Here is a 21,382-nt window from a genome sequence, read left to right on the forward strand (position 1 = left end):
AAATTTTTTCCCCATTTCCTAGTACATTATACAGCAAGATAAATGGTGCTATGAAAAACTACAACTCGTCCCGCAAAAATCAGCCCTCATAGTACTATATAGACGGAAAAATAAAGACGTTATGACTTTTTGAAGGTGGGGAGGAAAAATGGCTGCGGCGGGAAGGGGTTAATGTAGCGCCAACATATTCTGCAGCAGTTTACAATTCAGAGAGAACATGTACAGACAAAGTTCAGACAAGTGGCGTGGAGGCCCTGCTAGCAAGCGCTTACAACGTGGTACACACAGCTGCATGAAGGGGTCAAGTTTTGCGGAATATTGTAGAGGGCATGTTTAAAGTAGGGGAGTCAAATTTAGGGAATGTGATGGGCCTCCCTATAAATGTGTTTAGGACACCCTTAAAACTGGATGTTGGGAAATAACCTGATTGGTGCTGCACAAGAGAACTCCTGGAGACTGGATGATGCAGGAGATGTAGGAAGGTGCAGCCCTGTGGAGAGCGTTGCTGGTGAGAGGAATACGTTTTGAATAGTATTCTAAAGTGACTGGGCAATCGGTGCAGTGACTGGCACAGGGCAGAGGCGTTGGTATAATGGTGGTCAGAAGAAAAGTCAGGCTGCTGCATTCAGGATAGTTTGGAGAGGAAAGTTTTGTGAGGGTAAGCCCAAGCAACATTCAGATGGATGGAATTGATTTTCAGTCTCCGTCATCTACGGCAGATTTTGCTGCAGAAAATTCTGTTTTGTCTGTTTCCGCTGTGAGGAAAAGTGGAATTTAGGATCTGTTTAAGATGTACACGTGAGCATGCAAGTGATTTAATATAGGCAGGAAAGAATCTTAACCCTTTCCCAACAGTCACTGTGTGTATGTATGTATGTGTGTATATATATATCTATCGGATACCTGGAGGAAATGTATGGAGTGGGCTCACAGCTTGATTAACCACTTAGATGCCGCAATCAATAGAGACCGTCGATCGCCACGTTCACTACGTGCCAATGGTTGTCCTGTATTGAAGGCCCCCCACTCTTTATCAAGCCCTGCCTATTAAGGAACTTGTAAAAATCGCCATATACTGCAACACGTTGGTATTACAGTATATTGTGCAAGTGAAAAAAATCTAAATACCATAATCCGTCTTTTGGTCACCTCGTCTCCCACAAAAAGTGCCATAAAACGTGATAAATAAGTCTTATGTATCCCAAATAGATACTAAAAACTGCAGCTCGTCCTGCAAAAAACAAGCCCTCACCCCACTCAATCGACGACAATTTTTTTATAGCTCTCAAAATATAGCAACACAAAACATATTTTATTTTTACAATTCCTTGTAAAAGTAGTAAATAAAATGAAATCTATAATATATATTTGGTATCACTGTAATCTTATTGACCAGCAAAATAGAGATTACATATCGTTCTTGCTGCACCATGAATGCCATAAAAGCAAAGCCCCAAAAACGTATTTTTCTGAACAAAATTTTTTCCCTAGTTTCCCAGTACAATAAATGGTGCCGCTAAAAACAACCCCTCGTATGGCTATATCCAGCGCAAAATAGAACAAGTTGTGGCTTTTGAAATTGAGGGAAAAGCGAAAATGACAAAAATGAAAAACGCCTGCAGAGGGAAGAGGTTAAAATCTATAGATTAGATCCACATGTATAACCGGGACATTAATACCACAAAAAATAAATATTGAAATAGAATTTTTTTTTTTTTTTTTTAATCCCCCATTAGTGCAGTAGGATGCAACGTTTCAGCTGCTATGTTTTTTTTTTTCTGATACCAGGGGAGTTTACGTCTGATTCATGGAGTCTTGCACCCGGCTACCCTGGAGCTGGTTGTTCTACTGTGCTGCCCATTTTCTCTATGGGGACATGAATACCACTAGTTATTGTGTGTGGTGTAACTGAAGAATAATGTGACATTATATCATATCCTTTATCTATCTTCCTAGTTAAAGAGAAACTCACAGCTGATCCGGACAGTGAAATAGCAACGACAAGTTTACGCGTTTCACTCCTGTGTCCGGTAAGATATAATTCAGGCCAAGTGCGTTATGATTGATCTACTTTGATACTATATTTGTCAGTGTGTACTGCTTTGCATGGCCCTAGACATTTCTAAAGGGGTCCTGCATTGTAACCAAAGGATTGCCCCACTTCAGGCTTGTAGTAGTCGCACACAGGAGAATATTTCCCGTCTAGGACACGTTCTTACACCGCTCTCCAGCTCGCCACCCTCCACTCCCTGCCAATTCCGTATTGCCAAGAATACATGTGTCCGCTGTAAGCGCACTGCCGCTTATTTCTCTATGCTGTCTTAAAATAATAGCAAACACCAACCTGCCCATTCAAGCCTGCTTTAGCAATAACATGTAAAGCAAGCCTGTATATGTGCTGTATACGGCTCAGGACCTGACCGATAAAGTGAAAGGTGCTCAGACCGATCTGTCATTCTGCGGAGCTGTTCTAGTTCATCCCTTTCCTAATTCATAGTGAATACTCAATCATGGCATTCTTTACATCCAGTAACACAAAGTGAAGCATAGAAGCGAGGACTGAGAAGACTAAGTTGAAAGAATACATGATTCAGGTCATCTAGAAATTATTGTTTTGTTTTCACTTGCGGTGCCGAGTGGGGGTGTCTGTTGCTGAGGGGGGGGGGTGGAGGCACAGAGCCAAGGTGGCTGGCCTGGCAGCATGGGTGTTTCCGGGCCTTTGGTTTGCTCCCTTTGCAGGTGTGGTTTTGTGGTGGCGGGCTCCGCCATGCAGTGTTGCAACCAATAGAGTAGGGACCCACTTATCGGAGGTCGCCGTGGAGTGGCAAGTTGGCTTATACAATTTGATCAAAATGTTAACTAAGAACCTCATGTTCGTGTTCATTGACTAATATTGTGGAAGTGCGGTACGAGTTCCTCCTCTTCAACCAGTATTTTTTATTTTATTTTTCATATTTACATTACAGCTGGGAAAGATGCGCCTGACCATCCCCTGCCGATCACTTACCTGCTCCCACCTGCAATGTTTTGACGCCACATTATACATACAGATGAATGAGAAGAAGCCCACATGGGTGTGTCCTGTGTGTGACAAGAAGGCCCCATATGAGCATTTAATCATTGATGGGTGAGTGTCAGGAGTCTTAAAAATGTGATCCTCTGCATGATCGGCCGAGTCATTGGCCCCACACAGCACGGTTCACGCGGCCCACTCCATCCTAGAAAAGGTCAACCTCCCCTGACCGATCAGCCAAACTGCTTTCTATCACTGAAGACCTGCTCTATCTTCTGCCTTTCTAGTTCAGGCAGCTCCTGAACGTTGTCTCTTCTATGTGAATCGCGGACAACCTGTAGTGGCTGTGTAATCTAACACCGGAAACCTAATAGTGCTTGAGAGGTGGTTAGATGTCATTGTGCTCCCCACTTCATCTCACGCCGGACACTTGGTGTAACTCTACACCACATAGTATATAACTGGCAGCCTGCTAAGTAACGTGACACTATAGAAGTAGGGCGTGTGGGTTGTTTTTTATACTCTTGCTGTTGTATTAAGCATTCTTTTTGATGACCTATACAGTTTAGAATTAATCTATGTAATTGTCAGTGAACTTAGAACATTCTTCAAGTGATTTAGATTGTTTAACGTTCATGGAAATATAGTTTTATTGGTGTCTGTTTTGCTGGTTTTGTGCATCAGTGAGATAGTAAATCTGTAATATTTAGCTATTGTAAATATTAAAAGGAATCCATATCTTCTCATGGATTTTACATAGTTGTCTATTAATAATATTTCAGTAAGAGAAAAATGCTACAATGCTTTGACTCAGTTCGTGTGCATTTCCATTGAGGTTACAGCGATGTCTTGGTGTATATTTTCTAAGCGGACATTTTTTAATCAATATTTGTCACAAGTTATTGGAATCTGAGCATGTTTCTTACCCCAGAGAGCTCAAACTAATTCCCCTACCTTGCACAATGTTGCACTAGGGTTAACTTTACAGGAACCCTATTTAACTATCATTCGAATCGGTAACATTTTCGACAAATTTTCAAACGGTTTGTGGTACTACGAAGCCTTGAGCTGAGAGTAAGGTTTTATTTGTAAATGAGATTGATTTAGTTTGTTTGTATCTCCAGCCTCTTCATGGAGATCCTAAAGTGCTGCACAGACTGTGATGAGATCCAGTTCAAAGAAGATGGATCCTGGTCACCTATGCGGTCGAAGAAGGAAGTGCAGGAAGTCACAACCTCGCTTAATGGAGTAGATAGTGAGTACTTAGAGCTAGAAGTGATTGGAAACAGAGCTGTCAATCTGCTGTCTTCAAACCATTTATATTTTTGCGCATGTAGAGCAGGTAAATATTGTTGCAATGTTCCAATCGTGCAAACATAAAAATAATTGGCATTAAGATATGTGAAAGTCTACAATAGCGACATATACAGTACAAAAGTGCTGCCCAGTGAGCGGCTACTGTGGAAGTTGTCTCTAGGCAAGGCGGACACTCTTCACTGGGGCAGAAGAAAACTACTCCCCGCCAGCTGCCGGACTGGGATAATGCAAATGACCATCAGATTCTCGCAGACAATTTTTCAAGCCACCGATTGCTGGTTGGTGGGTTGAAAATTGCATGCAAACAAGGCTTAAAGGGGTCGTAAAGGAATAGAAAATAGGGTCTGCGTTTTTTTTTTTTTTCTGGGACCCGCACCTATCTCCAGAACGGGGCCTTCTATACCTCGTTCAGCCGCTGTGTGTTGCGGCTGACAGAACGTTTTTTCATGGTTGGAAAACACCTCAATGGTCGTGAGTTATGTAAACCGCATAACTCGCTGAGCTATGCTGTTTCCGTAACTCTAATAGTATATGACTGGCAGTTACAGAAGCAACATAGCATGCGAACTACGTGGTTTCCGTAACTACCATTAAATTCTATGAGACTTATGTAAACAGCGTAGCTCAGTTATGCTGTTTACGTAGCTCACGACCATATAATGTTTTTCATGGTCGGAAAACGCCTCAGTCAGCCGCAACACACAGCGGCTGAACGGGGTTTAGGGGGCCCCGTTCTGGAGATAGGTGCGGGTCCCAGAGGTGGGACCCGCACCTATCTGACATTTATGACCTATCCTGCGGATGTGTCATAAATGTCTCTTGTGGGAGATCCCCCTTTAATGGGTTAAAAAGCAGACACTTTTTTTTTCTTATCATGGACTACCCCTTTTAGGCTGGTTTCACACAGTGGGTTTTGCGGGGTTAGTATTTGCTTTATTCTTCTGGTGTTTTTGTGCAGTCAGACGTTGCATTAATGTCTCTGGTTAAATATAAAAAGCAGTACGTACTAGGGATGCACGATGATCGAAACTTCAATACTGTTTCGATACCGTTATTTCATGTATTTGGGTACTTAGCTGTGCGGCCGCACAGCTCAGTATAGTAACACATGAATGTATGAGAGCGGGGCTGCGGCTGTGTGATACAGCCATTGCCCAGCTCCGGAGTCCTGACAAGTGCACGCCGTCAGGATGATGTGATGCGACCAGCGCTGCACTATTGAGCGGTGGCACTGAAGACAGAACATGGCAGGCGCACTGCAAAACACCCAAATGGTCTGTCTTCAGTGCCTGTGCTGCCGCTCATTAGTGCTGCGCCGGCCGCATCACCTCATGCTGACCGTGTGCGCATTTACTGTCAGGAGCAGGGCAATGACTATTACACAGCTGCAGCCCCACTCTATAACGGCGGACATCAGAGAAACCTCATCTCCGCTGCTATTCCCCTGAATGCTGCGATCAAAGCCGACTGCAGCATTCAGGAGAAAATGAGAATGGGGGATGCGAGGGCCATACCATATATGGGCAGACAGCCCAGGGTCCATTGACGGACCCCAGGGCTGTCTTACCATATATCCTGTTGTTAGGGCATACTTAGGTATGTCCTAACAACTGCCTGTGTACTATTAGTATATAGATATATGCCAGTACATCATGTTTTTTCTTTATTTTTAAACTTTAAAGTAATATTACATTTAAAAAAAATACACAGACCTTTTTTTTTTTTTTTTACACAATAAACATTAAAATAAGTCAATACATAAAACATACACATATTCGGTATTGGCGCGGACGTAATAACCTGCACGACAAATTTTTTTCGTCATTTATGATGTGTACGCTGTAAAAAAAATAAAATAAAAACGGCTTTCTATCACTTAATGTAAGGCACGAGGTGTGATGATGAATTGAACCTCCATGTGCCTCACGTTAATAGTAATTAACCCCATCATGTACCTCACACATTATGACTGAGAAACATGATGGGGTTAATTACTATTAATGTGAGGGACATTCATAATTCCTCACACCTCGCGCCTCACATCACAAAATGGAAGAACTTTTTTTTTTTTTATTATTACTGTTGGCAAAGTATCGTTTTGGTATCAAAATCGATACCGATACTTTGTGTAGTATTGCGAAGTCCAAATTCTGGTATCGTGACATCCTTAGTACGTACACAGTTTTTGTGCCCATTTTAGTTCTTGTTTGTCGTCCCCCTCCCCCCTAAACGCAGCACATACTCTGGGAGTGACTTTTTTTTTTTCTTTTCTTTCCCTTAGGCTTCCCTATAGGACTTTAATTTTAAAAAAAGCCAGAAAAAAAGCATGTACAAACTAAATAAAAAAAAAAAAAAAAAAACTTCAGAAAAAACGCATGTTACATTTTAGTAATACAGATAATTTTTTTTTTGATGCAGTTTAAAACACCAGAAATAACCATCAAGGAAGCCTAAGGCTATATTCACACATACGCTGCAGACTTTTACACCGCATATACGCTCTGACCCAGAACGTGCTGGGAAATTTGCCCGAAATTTTCACAACAATGGGGTGCGAAAAATAGCTGTGACAATAATAATAAAATGGCTTTGCCATAGCAACTTCTGAGTGCTTTTGAGTGCAGGCGCCCTCAAGTGATTGACTGCAAGGGTCACGTGATGAAACGTCATCACGGGGCAGCTAGAAGAGCAGGGTTTGTAGGGCAGCGCTGTGAGATAGTATAGGTTTTTTAATTTTTACTTTATTTTTTACCTGCAGAATTTGTCTCAATTACGCTGCATATTCGTAGCAAACAGTGGAATTTGACTCTCCCCTTAAACTCCATTGGAAATTCTGCAACAAATGCTCAGCGAATTCACAGCATAAGTTGACATGCTGCAGATCTATAATCTGCACAGTTTTTTTTTTTGTGCATAATTTTTCCGCAGCACGTTGATTATATTTGTTTAAATCTGCAAATCCAGCCGGAAAATCTGCATCATATATGCTATGTGTGAACATACCCTGAAACGGATTTTCCCACCACAGAAAGTTTTGGCACATTGTTAGGTTATGCTGTTACTTTTTGATCGGTTGGGGCCCAATGGCAGGTACCCCACTGATGGTGCTGTGGCCCCTTCATTCTCACTAACACAGCACTGTGTGGCCCCTTCATTCTCCCGATCAGTGGTGGTCCAGGCAGTTGCTCCTCCACCGATCAGAAAGTGATGGCATATACCAGTGATATACAATCACTTTTTGAGATTGCATTTATGGCTTGTCCACAGACCAGGAAATAGTAAGTTTATCAAATGGGGGGTTACCTGGCCCCCGTCTCTCCCGGTGAGGCGGCTGCTGACTGACTATTCCAGACGGGGGGCTAAGTGGAGAGTGCCGCGCATACATGCTGCTCTCTGCACTATGTTTTCTGGAAGTTTCCGTAATTACCGTTGCATACCGTTGTTGGTATGCTTAGCTTCGCATTCTACATTATCAAGCCTCTTTTGGTTTCTTTAATAATTGATTCCACTCTGAATTGACGCGTTGAACTTGGTTTGAGGTTTATTCTTTTGCTGTCTCCTGTATGTTCTATGTTAATATGCGTATGATGTTGCAGGTGGTTGTATCAGCAGTACAGTAGAGCACGTGTCTCCCAGCCATCAATCCAATCGAAGTAGGAAAGTTGAGGTTATTGATCTGACGATAGACAGCTCTTCAGATGAAGAGGAGGAAGAGCCATGCGCGAAGAGGAGCTGCCCATCTATTACTCCTGCTTCACCATTAAGTAATAAGGGGTGAGTCCATATCAGAATTTTGATGTACACATTGAAAGTGCTGTTACTTTTCTTGTATTTCCTCGCACTCTATTATCCCTTATTGCTAGTCTGATTTCTTTGTAAGAGAGGGTATCTGTATGTGCAGTCTCTAATTTCAGTAAGTCATTGGGCCTTCTTTTTTCTCTTCAGTCTGATGAGTCTGCAACACCAGGCATCTCCAATATCTCGAACACCCAGTCTGCCAGCTGTGGACTCCACGTATATCAATACCCCCCTAATTCAGGACTACAGGCATCCCTTCCACATGACACCAATGCCTTACGACCTGCAAGGTATGAGCCCTCAACACCATGTTCTCGAGCCATTGAAAATGAGTGTCTGATTGGTTGAGTTCAGTTTCTATGCTCACACATATAGGCATCGCAGCAACTCTAACATCTGTCTCGCTACTTGTACCGTGAATGTTGGGTGATAAATCCTTTTCTACAGTAGTGTTTTGGTTTTTGTCAAATTGACGCCTATATAAACTACCTTTTTTTTCTTTAACAGGATTGGATTTCTTTCCGTTTCTATCTGGAGATAATCAAGTAAGTGTTGAAATGTTTACCTAAACCATTCTTTTTTTTTTTTTTTTTTTTTTTTTTCTGTTACTTTCCATTCGCTTCCCTTACTGTGCCATCCCGATCGTTTTGCTCCTTCAACCGACTTTTTGTCATCCTAAACTTTTTTTTCTTTTCTTTACAATTGTTCCTTTAGCATTACAACACCTCCCTTTTGGCTGCCGCCGCCGCTGCTGCCTCTGAAGAACCCGACCTGCTTCATTCATCACGTTTCTTCCCGTATGCGACCTCTCAAATCTTCCTGGACCAGCTCAATGCAGGGGCAAGTGCTTCTCTCCCAGCAACCAATGGAAGTAACAGCGGCAGTAACAGCAGTTTGGTATCCTCGAACAGCCTGCGTGAGAGCCACAGTACAGCAAGCCGAGGACCAGCAGACAGCTCTTCACTCTATGGCATAATCCCAGATGTTATCTCTTTGGACTGACCCACAGATGAGCACACTCGGGGGCCTTGAACCCCCGTTTGTTGCCCAATTCCTTTTTTATTTTATTTTTCTTTTAACAAAACAGACATGTACAGAGAACAGAACTATATTTTCAGTTTTACTTTTGTATATAAACCAAAAACTTTACTCCACCCTTAAAGAAACTGAGTTATGGACCCATCCCTTCCCTTGCGTTTTGGTTTTCCAACTGGATCCTGGAGACGGACTCTTGTTCTGGAGCGCTCCTTCTTTACAGTTGGTTCCTCCTTTTTTTTATTATCTGGCTTCACAGCATTACCCTTTTCTGAACCCTATAGATCAGACAGTATTGGTTTGATGGTCCCTGTACGAGTCAGGTCCTTGCCTCAATCATTCTGGAACAATCCATTTCTGAATCAAAGCTGCAGTGATCACTTGTTTCTTTTCTGCACATGTATCTTGTATTTATTGGATCTTGTTGAAGTCTTTAGCAGTACAAATGAGATTCCTAACCTGGCATTTCTTCTAGGCAGCATTGCAAGGACTTGGAGTGGGCGATAGTCATCTTATTGGTGTCTGCTGCCAAATGAACACTGCAATACAAAGCACTTCTGTTCCCATCAGTGCTGGGAGACATCTGAAGGCTCTACGTTACGTTTCTCTAAATTAAGCTATCCATCTGAAGAAAGAAGAGAAAAACAAATAATAATCAAAGGTTTTCCTCTGTTAGCAGCTGGCATTTGTTAACTAAACCTGAACTAGAATTGCACAGACATCGATAACGCAACACTAGTAGTGGGATAAACAAAGTTATCGTTCTCTTAGCAGGTCCAGCGTTGCAGGCGGTTAACAAATAATCCAAGGATACCTGGTTTATATGTAAATCGGCTGGAATGAGCCAGTTCCATAGAGAGGTGAGATCCATGGTCAAGAAGAAATGGGGCCTGCGTCTGTATTTAATGCTCCAAATGGGCATTATTGATACAGACGCAAATCACCGATGTTTAGAGACTGCTCCTGTTTCTACTGTTTTTAGTTGTCAGCCATTATGTCTGTTACATGAATAGAATGACATCCCCCTGTAAGGCTGGCCATACATTAGGGTTTTCTGAACGACTTGTCATTGATGGTTGGTCTGGGAATAGCTGATCGATGGCTGATTTTCTCTGTGAACTGGCCTGGGCTTCTATTGATAGGGTGCACTTATGTTAGCACTCATCAACTTTAAAATCCAACACGGCCGATCAACTTTTACACGTAGATCTGCCTTCGGTCAGCGTCTGTCATGCGTGTTGGAGTCCCGAAACAGTGTTGACAGTAAAGGCTCTAGTGTATGGCCAAGCTTACTCCGCATGGTTAATGTGGGAATAATGCTATTGCACATTGGGAACCTAGACTAGTGAGCATCTACCAATCATGAATATTTATTGCTAAAATGTGTCTACCTGTGGAAGTTTCAAAGGAATTGTTATTTACTTGTGTTGTCTACCCCTAAATATCAGACCGTTTTCTTGGGTAAGGTCGGCAATTAGTGGATTATTAAAGGGGTTGTGTAAGATTTTTTTTTAAAAAAATCTACTACCCCCTCCCCCCCAGAAACAACGTTTCTTGACCATAGGCTGTGTGGTATTGCAGCTCAGCCCCATTGAGGTAAATAGGACACCTGCAATACCAGACACAGCCCATAGACTAGAGTGGTGCGGTTTCTGGGGGGATAAAATTAACAGACCACCTTTGTAACTTCATACCATCCATTTGTATAATGGACAGAGTTGCTTGGGGTAGGGTCTATTTAAATCATAGTTTGCTTTAATAGTTTACAGGTTAAATATAATCTACATAAAAAGCTGAATAACTTGGTAAATACATTGGTTTTTTATGTACTGGTCCTGATCTAGAGCCTGAATTAGTCCGGAGCTTCAGTCTCACTTCTTGCTGTTGGAAATGGTTTGGTTGCATTGATAATCAGACACATTTCTAAAAGTTTATCTAAGCTCCCATAATGCAGTGGGTCAGTTAACTGTATAGTGACTGGTGTAAAGCTTATTCTTTCCAGAATGGAAATTGCTACCGCATGATCTGTGTAGACAGACGGCAAAGAATTCTAAATTCAGCCCTCAAGTTTGCAAAAACGAATACAGCTCTGACCTGTAATACAGACTGTAAGGCCCCATGCACATGACCGTATTCTTTTCCCTCCCGTAAATACGGGTCCTTTGTCACGTTTTTAACCCGTATTTACGGACCCGTGCCTGTAAATACGGGTCCGTTGTCCTTCGTATTCCACCCGTATTTCCGGACCCGTAAAAAAAAGGGCTGGAAATGTCACAATCATATCCAAACCCCTTAAATGGGTCACATGATCGCTCAGACGCCATTTTCTCTGCTTCTCTTTATTCAAACATTTAAATCCCCTGACGTCGCCTAGCAACGCTCCCGTAATTACGGGTGCACATAAACGTAGCCACCAGTAATTACAGGAGCCCAATTAACTTCTATGGGACTGCCTGTCCCGTAATTACAGCCTGAAATAGGACATGTTCTATGTTTTTCAACGGCACGGGCACCTTCCTGTGCGCTAACGGGAAGTTACCCGTGGCCAACAAGTCTATGGACCCGTAATTATGGGCATTTTACGGTCGTGTGCATGGGGCCTTACTTGGGATCGGGACAAGACCAGTAATGCAATGTATTTACAAAGACCCAATTATTAGTTGTTTTTTTTTGCGATCTCTATTATGACCATCCCTTTTTAATTTTTACATTCAAGTTGGCTGAGGAGGGGGGGGGGTGGAGGGGGTAAGGTATGTTACAAGATCAATGTATTTGGTTGTTTCCCTTTACATTTGGATATCTATACACTGGCAATGAATCCTACCACCTGTACCCAGGTCATATAAGTGGAACTGATTAACTGACCTGAATAGTACTGTCTCCCTGAATCCAGCGCGGTTTTGTTTTTCTCCTGGACCCCCGTTCCAGAGATATGGCCCACTATTGTAATAGCTCCCTCTATGCTAATTTGCTGTAGTTAGCCAACGGGGCGTAAACTATCCTCGTTGCCTCGTGCTGATTGGTCGGCATCAGAGGCAGGCAAGCTAGCTTCACCCCATTGGCTGTCTACAGCAAATTGGCATATAGGGAGCCAATACAACAGTGGGCCATATCTCTGGAATGGGGGGGGGGGGTCTAGGAAAAAAAACAAAACCGTGCTGGAATCGGGGAGACTGCGCTATTCAGGTCAGGTAACCATTTCACCTTATGACAGTGACTGGTCCTCTTTGACAAATGCCCTTTTTATGGTAGAGCTTTAATTTCTGTATGTGAGATGAATGGCCCTTTGTTACTTTCACACATGGCTAGATCCAGTACTAGAGCTATGGCTGCAGCAATGTGGAATGCCTAAAGTCCCAGCGGAACAAGCGATCCAGTCTTAGTTTTGCCCGTAAGGGTATGTTCACACATATGGTAGGGAGGTGTTTTTTTTTTTTGTGATTAGCAGCCCCCCTCCTCTTCCTTCTGAAGTACAGGGAAATGTTCCTAGTACTGTGCGTATGGAAAACTGCCTTGAGGTACTGCAGTTGAGTTGTCGTTTCTTTTTAAATATATATCTATGTATTTTAATATTTGAGATGGGGCATCGATAACGCACTGTTTTTAGCCACATGCTGTGAGGGTAACTTAATACCATCTTGAGTTTTAATGGTAAACCTCCATTGGGTTTCAAATGCCGTTTAACCAATTGCCATGAAATGCTCCAAATTCTGCCATCCTGTAGCCGTACGGGAGGCATTATTGACATGTAAAATTATACAAATGTTACTGTACTGACACTTCAGTGTTTTTTGTATGTTAAGTGATCCCAGTCTGGGTGTTTGGCTATGCGGTTTTTATGTTAAAAATCGCTGTGGTCAGATGTTAGCTGTGAGTTAAAATTCTCCACTTACAGATGGTTTTTAAAAATGCGCTATGCATTTTTAAAAAATGCAGCATAATCGAAGCTGTGATGGGGTTTTCTTTTTCCCTTTATTGGTGATATTTTTCCTTTTTCATTTTCCAATGACTTATTTGGGAAAAAACTGCATGGAGGATCCATATAAAATGTTAAAGGAACATTGACACCTAACGCCCTCTTCCTTTTCCTCGTCCAGGTTCAGCAAAGAAATTGCAATTCTGACATTTGCTTTTTGAGGGTTAGTTTGGGTGCGGTGGTGGGTCTAGTACTGCCCTTGATGGCACATTTGTGCAGGAGCCCTGCATCATGCCCACATCCGCTTATCTGCCCTGTGCAATTTCTTTGCTCTTTTCTACTGTTTGGCATTGTTGTACATTGAATTTCCACCACTTCTGGGATTTCCACATCACTCCAGAATGCTAAGTGATCATGGAGTAAATTATATTTTTGCATAATTGATAGCAGCCTAATGTCATTTTACAGCGTACAGTTGAATAACCTGTTGTACATGCATGAATCATGACTTTAATTTAGAGGTTTTGTTCTGTTGCCTACATGCCAGAATAAGTATTACTTTGAGAAGGATGGGAGAACAATGGGCAGCAAAAAATAAAGTATACATGCGAATCTGCACTGTGGGAACTCTGCCTTTATAGAAGTATACGAGGAGTGGTCTCCTATGACATAGATGGACCCAGTGGGCCTGAACTCCAGTCCTCATGATTTCAGATGATCTCCTATGCTTGTGCCAGGCAGAGCGTTGTTCCACCCCACTTGTCATGGGTGATTTTTCAGGCTAGGGCCACACCTAGGCTTTTTATCACTCCCTACAAGAATGTTGGTTATTACCGATTGGCTAAGAAGTTGCACATGATGAGTAGGCTGGTACTCCGCTCTGCCTAGGACTCCTAGAAGCAATATTTACATTGGTAGCAGGAAAGGCTTTAGGGCCTATAGGGGAGAAGTGGTGACAAGTCAACTTTCCGGTTCTACCAAAACAAACCGCCAGCGTACCTTTGCATACCAAAAGAGAAGTCACCTTTGTGAGCACTTGGCTTATGCCATTGATAAAGTTTTTAAAGTTGTAATAATTTTAGCTTGGCTGAAATCGTGATCACAAGGAATAGTCCCTTATGAAATGACAACCTTACTGAAGCGTCTGATCCAGACTGCCACGTAGAAGGCACCAGTTTGTAGTAATAAGATTCAGACTGGAGTGAGGATTTAGGCAAGCCTATAGAGAAATATACATGCTCTGAATGGCTCCCTCTAGTGGCAGAGGTAAGGTTTTGCAGACTGTCAAAAACCAAACCTATATTATTGTGATAGTTTCTGAAGTCCATTACATACCTTAAAGTTTAATATGTCTATTTTTGGCAGGATTGTCACAGGTTTTATGGCCTGTTCTTAAGCCCTTGTATGTTAAATGCAGGGATAATAAAATAATTGACAGCATGTGGTGGAAATTCTGTGACTGATCTACAAGGAGATGTGCTCTGTTTTTTTGTTTTGCGCCCCCCCCCTAAACCTTTGCTATTATTGGTTGATATGGTCCTGCTCATCAGTACACTGCGGTTAGATGGGCAGGTTCTGATGTACATAACACCAGAACTTGGCGCTGGTTTCCACGATCCAACCCTGTAACTCATTGCCTTAAAATTGTGTTCATATGGCATGCCAGACCAGCTGAAAGGCTTTTAAAGATGTATAATAGGCCAATGTCAGTTTGTATAAAGTACCAAGTGAAAATATTTATTACTTGCATTGGAAAAATTGTTTACTGAATTGAATGTTATCTGTTTCTGTAGAAGTCTTTAGATGTAATAAAAGCATTCTGATGTCTTCTTGTGACACGTGGCTATCCATTTCATGTACTAGACCACGGAAGCCTGCTAACTTTCTTCTAGTTGGGTGATGATTCAGTTTTGTCATAAAATGGGTTGCGCCGTTCTATTGTAAAGGCTAAGGGTCTGTTCACACGCTTAGCAAAATACGGAGATGTTTTCAAGCGAAAACAGCTCCTGATTTTCAGACGTTTTTGTAACAACTCGCGTTTTTCGCAGCGTATTTTACAGCCGTTATTGGAGCTGTTTTTCAATGGAGTCAATGAAAAACTGCTCCAAAAACGTCCCAAGAAGTGATGTGCACTTTTTTGCGGGCGTCTTTTTACGCGCCGTATTTGGACAGCGACGCGTAAAATTAAGGCTCGTGGGAACAGAACACCGTAAATCCCAATGCAAGCAATGGGCAGATGTTTGGAGGTGTAATGGTGCCGTAAACCACTGTGTGTGAACATGCCCTAATACCTGTGGTTTTGTAGCATTTAGAAGGTAAAACTGCGTCAATGGGAAGCCACATTGCAGTACCACATGTAAATCTGAAGTCGGGGGCTTTCTATATTATTCATTCCAATATAACATCTGCGTGCTGTGGTACCTCAAACACCTGGAGGTTTAGTACATTGATGGCAATAACCTGCAAAGCTGTCAAGTATTCCAGTAAGTATGAAGGTTTTGTTCAGAGCAAACACCAAGTATAATTATTTTGTGCATATGTGTTGGAAATATGTTAAAATAACTGAAGCACCACATTTGTCAAACATGAAAATCGTGCAGGCGCTAGAAATGTGGCTAAAAGAACATGCAAAAATATAGCACATGGGCACACAATGTTCCTCTGCCATGAACCTTTTGTGGGCAGAGCTCCAGTTTTTTTTTTTTCCCCGGTACAGAGAACCAAATGGAGAACTCTGAGCATGCAGTTTTATCATTAAATGGTGTGCGCCCATGTTTCTATGTAACGTGAAAACTTTCCTATTACTTGACTGTTTGGCAGCCTGTATGTAATGAAGAAATATTACCAACGTAGTTTTATAAATATCAACAAATTTTAATCACAACTTGGTGTACGAGGTGAATTTTACTTTTAAGAGTTTTTGTGCTGTTTATGGAATAGCCATAGCATATGACTAATGTTTGATAGGGGATCAATCACAAGAACCAGAGGTCCCATGTCAACCATTCTACAGATGAGGGCACAATGGGCCCTCTCCATTTTAGTCTGAGTGGTAAGTAAATAGCACGGCAATCAATATAATATTTAGAGGGGTTGTCCAGGACTAGGAAAAAGAAAAAAAAAAGCCGTGTCTGGTATTGCAGCGATGGTGCGGTTTTGTTTTTTCTTTCTAATCCTGGACAACACATTTAAGTGGATGTGGATATCAGTCTGAAGAAGTCTTGATCTGCTGGACTTTTAGTAATCCGGTAGTGGTAGTGTGATCTTTCTCACAAAGTCTTCATACTTCACCATTCCATCAGGTCCTACTGCAGCACTTTGAAAGAGATCATCCACTAAAAATAGATTTAAAAAAACAGTACAGTTTAGCGTGCGTGCGACTCGTGTATGAACTAAGACATAACGGAAGTAATCCAAATGAAATTGGACAGGGAATGTGGAATTGGTCAGATTATTTTCAAACAGTTTATTCAAGCAGTCAGTTTCCTTTTTAAGGCTATGTAAACTGTTTGAATGGCCTGTTTTTTTAATAATAAAAAGGTCGGTTAGGAAGATTGATGCAACTTTTTGTTTTTTTTCATTATTGAAAATTATTTCTACTTTGAGATACAGCTGCTCTGTATCCTGTATACAGAGCAGCTGTATAGTTCGCTAAATCCTGCTCCCATCAGGTCTGCAAAACCGTTGACCCGTTGACATTGAACCCATCAGGTCTGCGGGACTGACTGATTCAGGGCTTGGCAAAAGATATGCTGCTCTGTATAGACAATACAGAGCAGCTGTATCTCAAAAAGTAAAGAATTTTTATTTATTTTACTATTTATAGAATTGCACCAATAACACTGACTAACCTTTTCATTAAAAAACGTAGGGCAGTCCAGTGACCGTAATGATCGATAGGATTAACGTACTGATACATACTAGTATATAACTGCTACATAAACATCTTAACTTTTTTTTTTGTTAAAGGTACATTGGTTTGTTTTTTTATGTCAAAATATTTTTACGTTTTTACACTAGCAACTGAGCCCTCACAAAAGGCTAACTCTTTCTTAGCAGTCGTTTTAATATCATAGGGCAGATTAAAATGAAGGGTGATGCCTCCATTCTACAACTGAATGAGCATAACACAGGATCACAGCATTGACAATAATACATAGGACAGTTCACCTCCCTGCAGAGAGCGCTCTGTTGCCCACACCATCTGCACTGGGTGTTTGCCATATAGTATAGCTGAGTGCGTCACCTTTTACAGGGGTGTGTCTGTCTGTCTCTGGGGGCTTGTCCTTCTACAGGGGGTGCTGTGTGTCTATATGCAGTGTGTGACCTTCTGCAGTGTGTGTGTGTGTGTGTGTGCGTGTGCGTGTGTGTGCGCGCGCGCGCGCATCCCCTTCAAGGGGCGCGGTTCGTGGCACCGTGTGTGTGAGTGTGTGACCGTCTACAGGGGGTGCTGTGTGTGTCCCCTTCAAGGGGCGCGGTTCGTGGCACCGTGTGTGTGTGTGACAGTCTACAGGGGGCGCTGTGTGTCACCTTCTACAGAGGGGGTGTGTGTGTGTGTGTCTGTCTGTCACCTTTTGCAGGGGTGTGTGTGTGTGTCCCTTTGCAGGGGGATGTGTGTGTGTCCCTTTGCAGGGGGGGGGGTGTGTGTGTGTGTGTGTGTGTGTGTGTCCCTTTGCAGGGGGGGTGTGTGTGTGTGTGTGTGTGTGTGTGTGACCGTTTGCAGGGGGCTGTGTGTGTCACCGTTTGCAGGGGGCTGTGTGTGTCACCGTTTGCAGGGGGCTGTGTGTGTCACCGTTTGCAGGGGGCTGTGTGTGTCACCGTTTGCAGGGGGCTGTGATATTGTGTGTCACCTTTTGCAGGGGGCTGTGATATTGTGTGTCACCTTTTGCAGGGCTGTGTGTGTCACCTTTTGCAGGGCTGTGTGTCCCTTTGCAGGGGGCTGTGTGTGTGGTGGGTGTGTGTGTGTGTGTGTGTGTGTGTGTGTGTGACCTTTTGCAGGGTGTGTGTGTGTGTGTGTGTGTGTGACCTTCAGCAGGGGACGCTGTTCGTGGCACCTTCTACGGGAGGGTGTGTGTGTGTGTGTGTGTGTGTGACCTACAGGGGGCTGTGTGTGTGGGACCGTCTACAGGGGGTGCTGTGTGGGTCGCATTCTACAGGGGGCCGTGTGTGACCTTTTGCAGGGGGTGTGTGTGTGTGTGTGTCCCTTTGCAGGGGGCCGTGTGTGTATGACCTTTTGCAGGGGAGTGAGTGTGTGTGTGTCACCTTTTGCAGGGGCTGTGTGTGTGTGTGTGTGTGTGTGTGTGTGTGTGTGTCACCTTTTGCAGGAGGCTGTGTGTGTCACCTTTTGCAGGGGTGTGTGTGTGTGTGTGTCTCCGACCTTTTGCAGGGGGGGGGGGTGTGTCCGTCCTTTTGCAGGGGGGGGGGGGGGGTGTGTCCGTCCCTTTGCAGGGGCCGTGTGTGTGTGTCCCTTTGCAGGGGTGTGTGTGTGTGTGTCTGTCTGTCTGTCTGTCTGTCTGTCTGTCTGTCTCACCTGCAGGGGGCGCGGTGTGTGTGGGACCGTCTACAGGGGGTGCTGTGTGGGTCGCATTCTACAGGGGGCCGTGTATGACCCTTTGCAGTGGTGTGTGTGTATGTATGACCTTTTGCAGGGGGCTGTGTGTGTGTCACCTTTTGCAGGGGGCTGTGTGTGTGTCACCTTTTGCAGGAGGCTGTGTGTGTGTCACCTTTTGCAGGGGGCTGTGATATTGTGTGTGTCACCTTTTGCAGGGGGGGGGGGGTGTGTGTCCGTCCGTCCCTTTGCAGGGGTGTGTGTGTGTCCCTTTGCAGGGGGCCGTGTGTGTGTGTGTGTGTCCCCCTTTGCAGGGGGCCGTGTGTGTGTGTGTGTGTGTGTGTGTGTGTGTGTGAGAGAGAGAGAGCCTTTGCAGGGGGCCGTGTGTGTGTATGACCTGCAGGGGGCGTGCGTGCGTGTCACCTCTTGCAGGGGGCTGTGATATTGTGTGTGTCACCTTTTGCAGGGGGCTGTGTCACCTTTTGCAGGGGGGTGTGGGTGTGTGTCACCTTTTGCAGGGGGCTGTGATATTGTGTGTGTGTCACCTTTTGCAGGGGGTGTGTGTGTGTGTGTGACACCTTCTGCAGGGGGCTGTGTGTGTGGCACCTTCTACAGGGGGGTGTGTGTGTGGGACCGTCTACAGGGGGCGCTGTGTGGGTCGCATTCTACAGGGGGCCGTGTGTGTGTGTATGACCTTTTGCAGGGGGTGTATGTGTGTCACCTTTTTCAGGGGTGTGTGTCTCCCCCTTTGCAGGGGGCAGTGTGTGTGTATGACCTTTTGCAGGGGGGTGTGTGTGTGTGTGTGTGTGTGACCTTTTGCAGGGGGGGGGGGGGGGGTGTGTGGCTGTCCGTCCTTTTGCAGGGGGGGGGGGGGGGGGGGGTGTGTGGCTGTCCGTCCCTTTGCAGGAGGCTGTGTGTGTCACTTTTTGCAGGGGTGTGTGTGTGTGTGTGTGTCCTGCAGGGGGCGTGGTGTGTGTGTGTGTGTGTGTGTGTGTGTGTGTGTGACCGTCTACAGGGGGCGCTGTGTGGGTCACATTCTACAGGGGGCCGTGTATGACCCTTTGCAGGGGGGGGGGGGGGGGTGTGTGTGTATATGACCTTTTGCAGTGGTCCGTGTGTGTGTGTATATGACCTTTTGCAGGGGTGTGTGTGTCACCTTTTGCAGGGGGCTGTGTGTGTGTGTGTGTGTGTGTGTGTGTGTGTGTGTGTGTGTGTGTGTGTGTGTCACCTTTTGCAGGAGGCTGTGTGTCAACTTTTGCAGGGGGCTGTGATATTGTGTGTGTCACCTTTTGCAGGGGGCGGGGGGGGGTGTGTGTCCGTCCCTTTGCAGGGGTGTGTGTGTGTGTGTGTGTGTGTGTGTGTCCGTCCGTCCGTCCCTTTGCAGGGGTGTGTGTGTGTCCCTTTGCAGGGGGCCGTGTGTGTGTGTGTGTCCCTTTGCAGGGGGCCGTGTGTGTGTGTGTGTGTGTATATATGACCTGCAGGGAGGGGGGGGGGTGTGTGTCCGTCCGTCCCCGTCCCTTTGCAGGGGCCGTGTGTGTGTGTGTGTGTGTGTGTCACCTCTTGCAGGGGGCTGTGATATTGTGTGTGTCACCTTTTGCAGGGGGCTGTGATATTGTGTGTGTCACCTTTTGCAGGGGGGTGTGATATTGTGTGTGTGTCACCTTTTGCAGGGGGTATGTGTGTGTGTGTGTCACCTTTTGCAGGAGGCTGTGTGTGTCACCTTTTGCAGGGGTGTGTGTGTGTGTCACCTTTTGCAGGGGGCTGTGATATTGTGTGTGTGTCACCTTTTGCAGGGGGTGTGTGTGTGTGTGTGTGTGACACCTTCTGCAGGGGGCTGTGTGTGTGGCACCTTCTACAGGGGGGTGTGTGTGTGGGATCGTCTACAGGGGGCGCTGTGTGGGTCGCATTCTACAGGGGGCCGTGTGTGTGTGTGTGTGTGTGTGTGTATGACCTTTTGCAGGGGGTGTATGTGTGTCACCTTTTTCAGGGGTGTGTGTGTCCCCCTTTGCAGGGGGCTGTGTGTGTGTGTGTGTGTGTGTGTGTGTGTGTGTGTGTGTGTGTGTGTGTGTCCCCCTTTGCAGGGGGCAGTGTGTGTGTATGATCTTTTGCAGGGGTGTGTGTGTGTGTGACCTTTTGCAGGGGGGGGGTGTGTGGCCGTCCCTTTGCAGGGGCTGTGTGTGTGTGTCCGTCCGTCCCTTTGCAGGGGGCCGTGTGTGTATGACCTTTTGCAGGAGGCTGTGTGTGTCACTTTTTGCAGGGGTGTGTGTGTGTGTGTGTGTCCGTCTACAGGGGGCGCTGTGTGGGTCGCATTCTACAGGGGGCCGTGTATGACCTTTTGCAGGGGGGGGGGTGAGACACTTTGCAGGGGGCCGTGTGTGTGTGTATATGACCTTTTGCAGTGGTCCGTGTGTGTGTGTGTGTATATGACCTTTTGCAGGGGTGTGTGTGTCACCTTTTGCAGGGGGCTGTGTGTGTGTGTGTGTGTGTGTGTGTCACCTTTTGCAGGGGGCTGTGATATTGTGTGTGTCACCTTTTGCAGGTGGGGGGGGGGTGTGTGTGTGTCCGTCCCTTTGCAGGGGTGTGTGTGTGTGCGCGTGTGTGTCTCCCTTTGCAGGGGGCCGTGTGTGTGTGTGTGTGTGTGTGAGACCCTTTGCAGGGGGCCGTGTGTGTGTGTGTGGTGTGTGTGTGTGTGTGTGTGTGTGTGTGTGTGACCCTTTGCAGGGGGCTGTGTGTGTGTGTATGACCTGCAGGGAGG

General features: G+C 44.9%; 2 protein-coding genes across 4 annotated transcripts in view; one reads left to right on the top strand and one right to left on the bottom strand.

Annotated features, from left to right (window-relative positions):
• The window catches only part of PIAS1 (protein inhibitor of activated STAT 1), a 78,382-nt gene extending 66,199 nt beyond the window's left edge, over positions 1-12,183 (top strand). For all 3 annotated transcript variants that reach the window (XM_075858338.1, XM_075858339.1, XM_075858340.1), the window contains exons 8-14: positions 1,957-2,030; positions 2,967-3,127; positions 4,138-4,268; positions 7,927-8,104; positions 8,276-8,418; positions 8,636-8,673; positions 8,843-12,183. In XM_075858338.1, the coding sequence (XP_075714453.1) occupies positions 1,957-2,030; positions 2,967-3,127; positions 4,138-4,268; positions 7,927-8,104; positions 8,276-8,418; positions 8,636-8,673; positions 8,843-9,130 (1,013 nt within the window). In that variant the 3' untranslated portion in view covers positions 9,131-12,183. The remainder of the gene's footprint in view (positions 1-1,956; positions 2,031-2,966; positions 3,128-4,137; positions 4,269-7,926; positions 8,105-8,275; positions 8,419-8,635; positions 8,674-8,842) is intronic.
• A 3,746-nt stretch (positions 12,184-15,929) lies between these two features.
• Positions 15,930-21,382, bottom strand: part of CALML4 (calmodulin like 4) — a 16,521-nt gene continuing 11,068 nt past the window's right edge. The window contains exon 5 of the mRNA XM_075855299.1: positions 15,930-16,414. Coding sequence (XP_075711414.1) covers positions 16,317-16,414 — 98 coding nt within the window. The 3' untranslated portion in view covers positions 15,930-16,316. The remainder of the gene's footprint in view (positions 16,415-21,382) is intronic.

Source organism: Rhinoderma darwinii, chromosome 3, assembly GCF_050947455.1.
Source record: "Rhinoderma darwinii isolate aRhiDar2 chromosome 3, aRhiDar2.hap1, whole genome shotgun sequence".
In the NCBI taxonomy this organism is placed as follows: domain Eukaryota; kingdom Metazoa; phylum Chordata; class Amphibia; order Anura; family Rhinodermatidae; genus Rhinoderma; species Rhinoderma darwinii.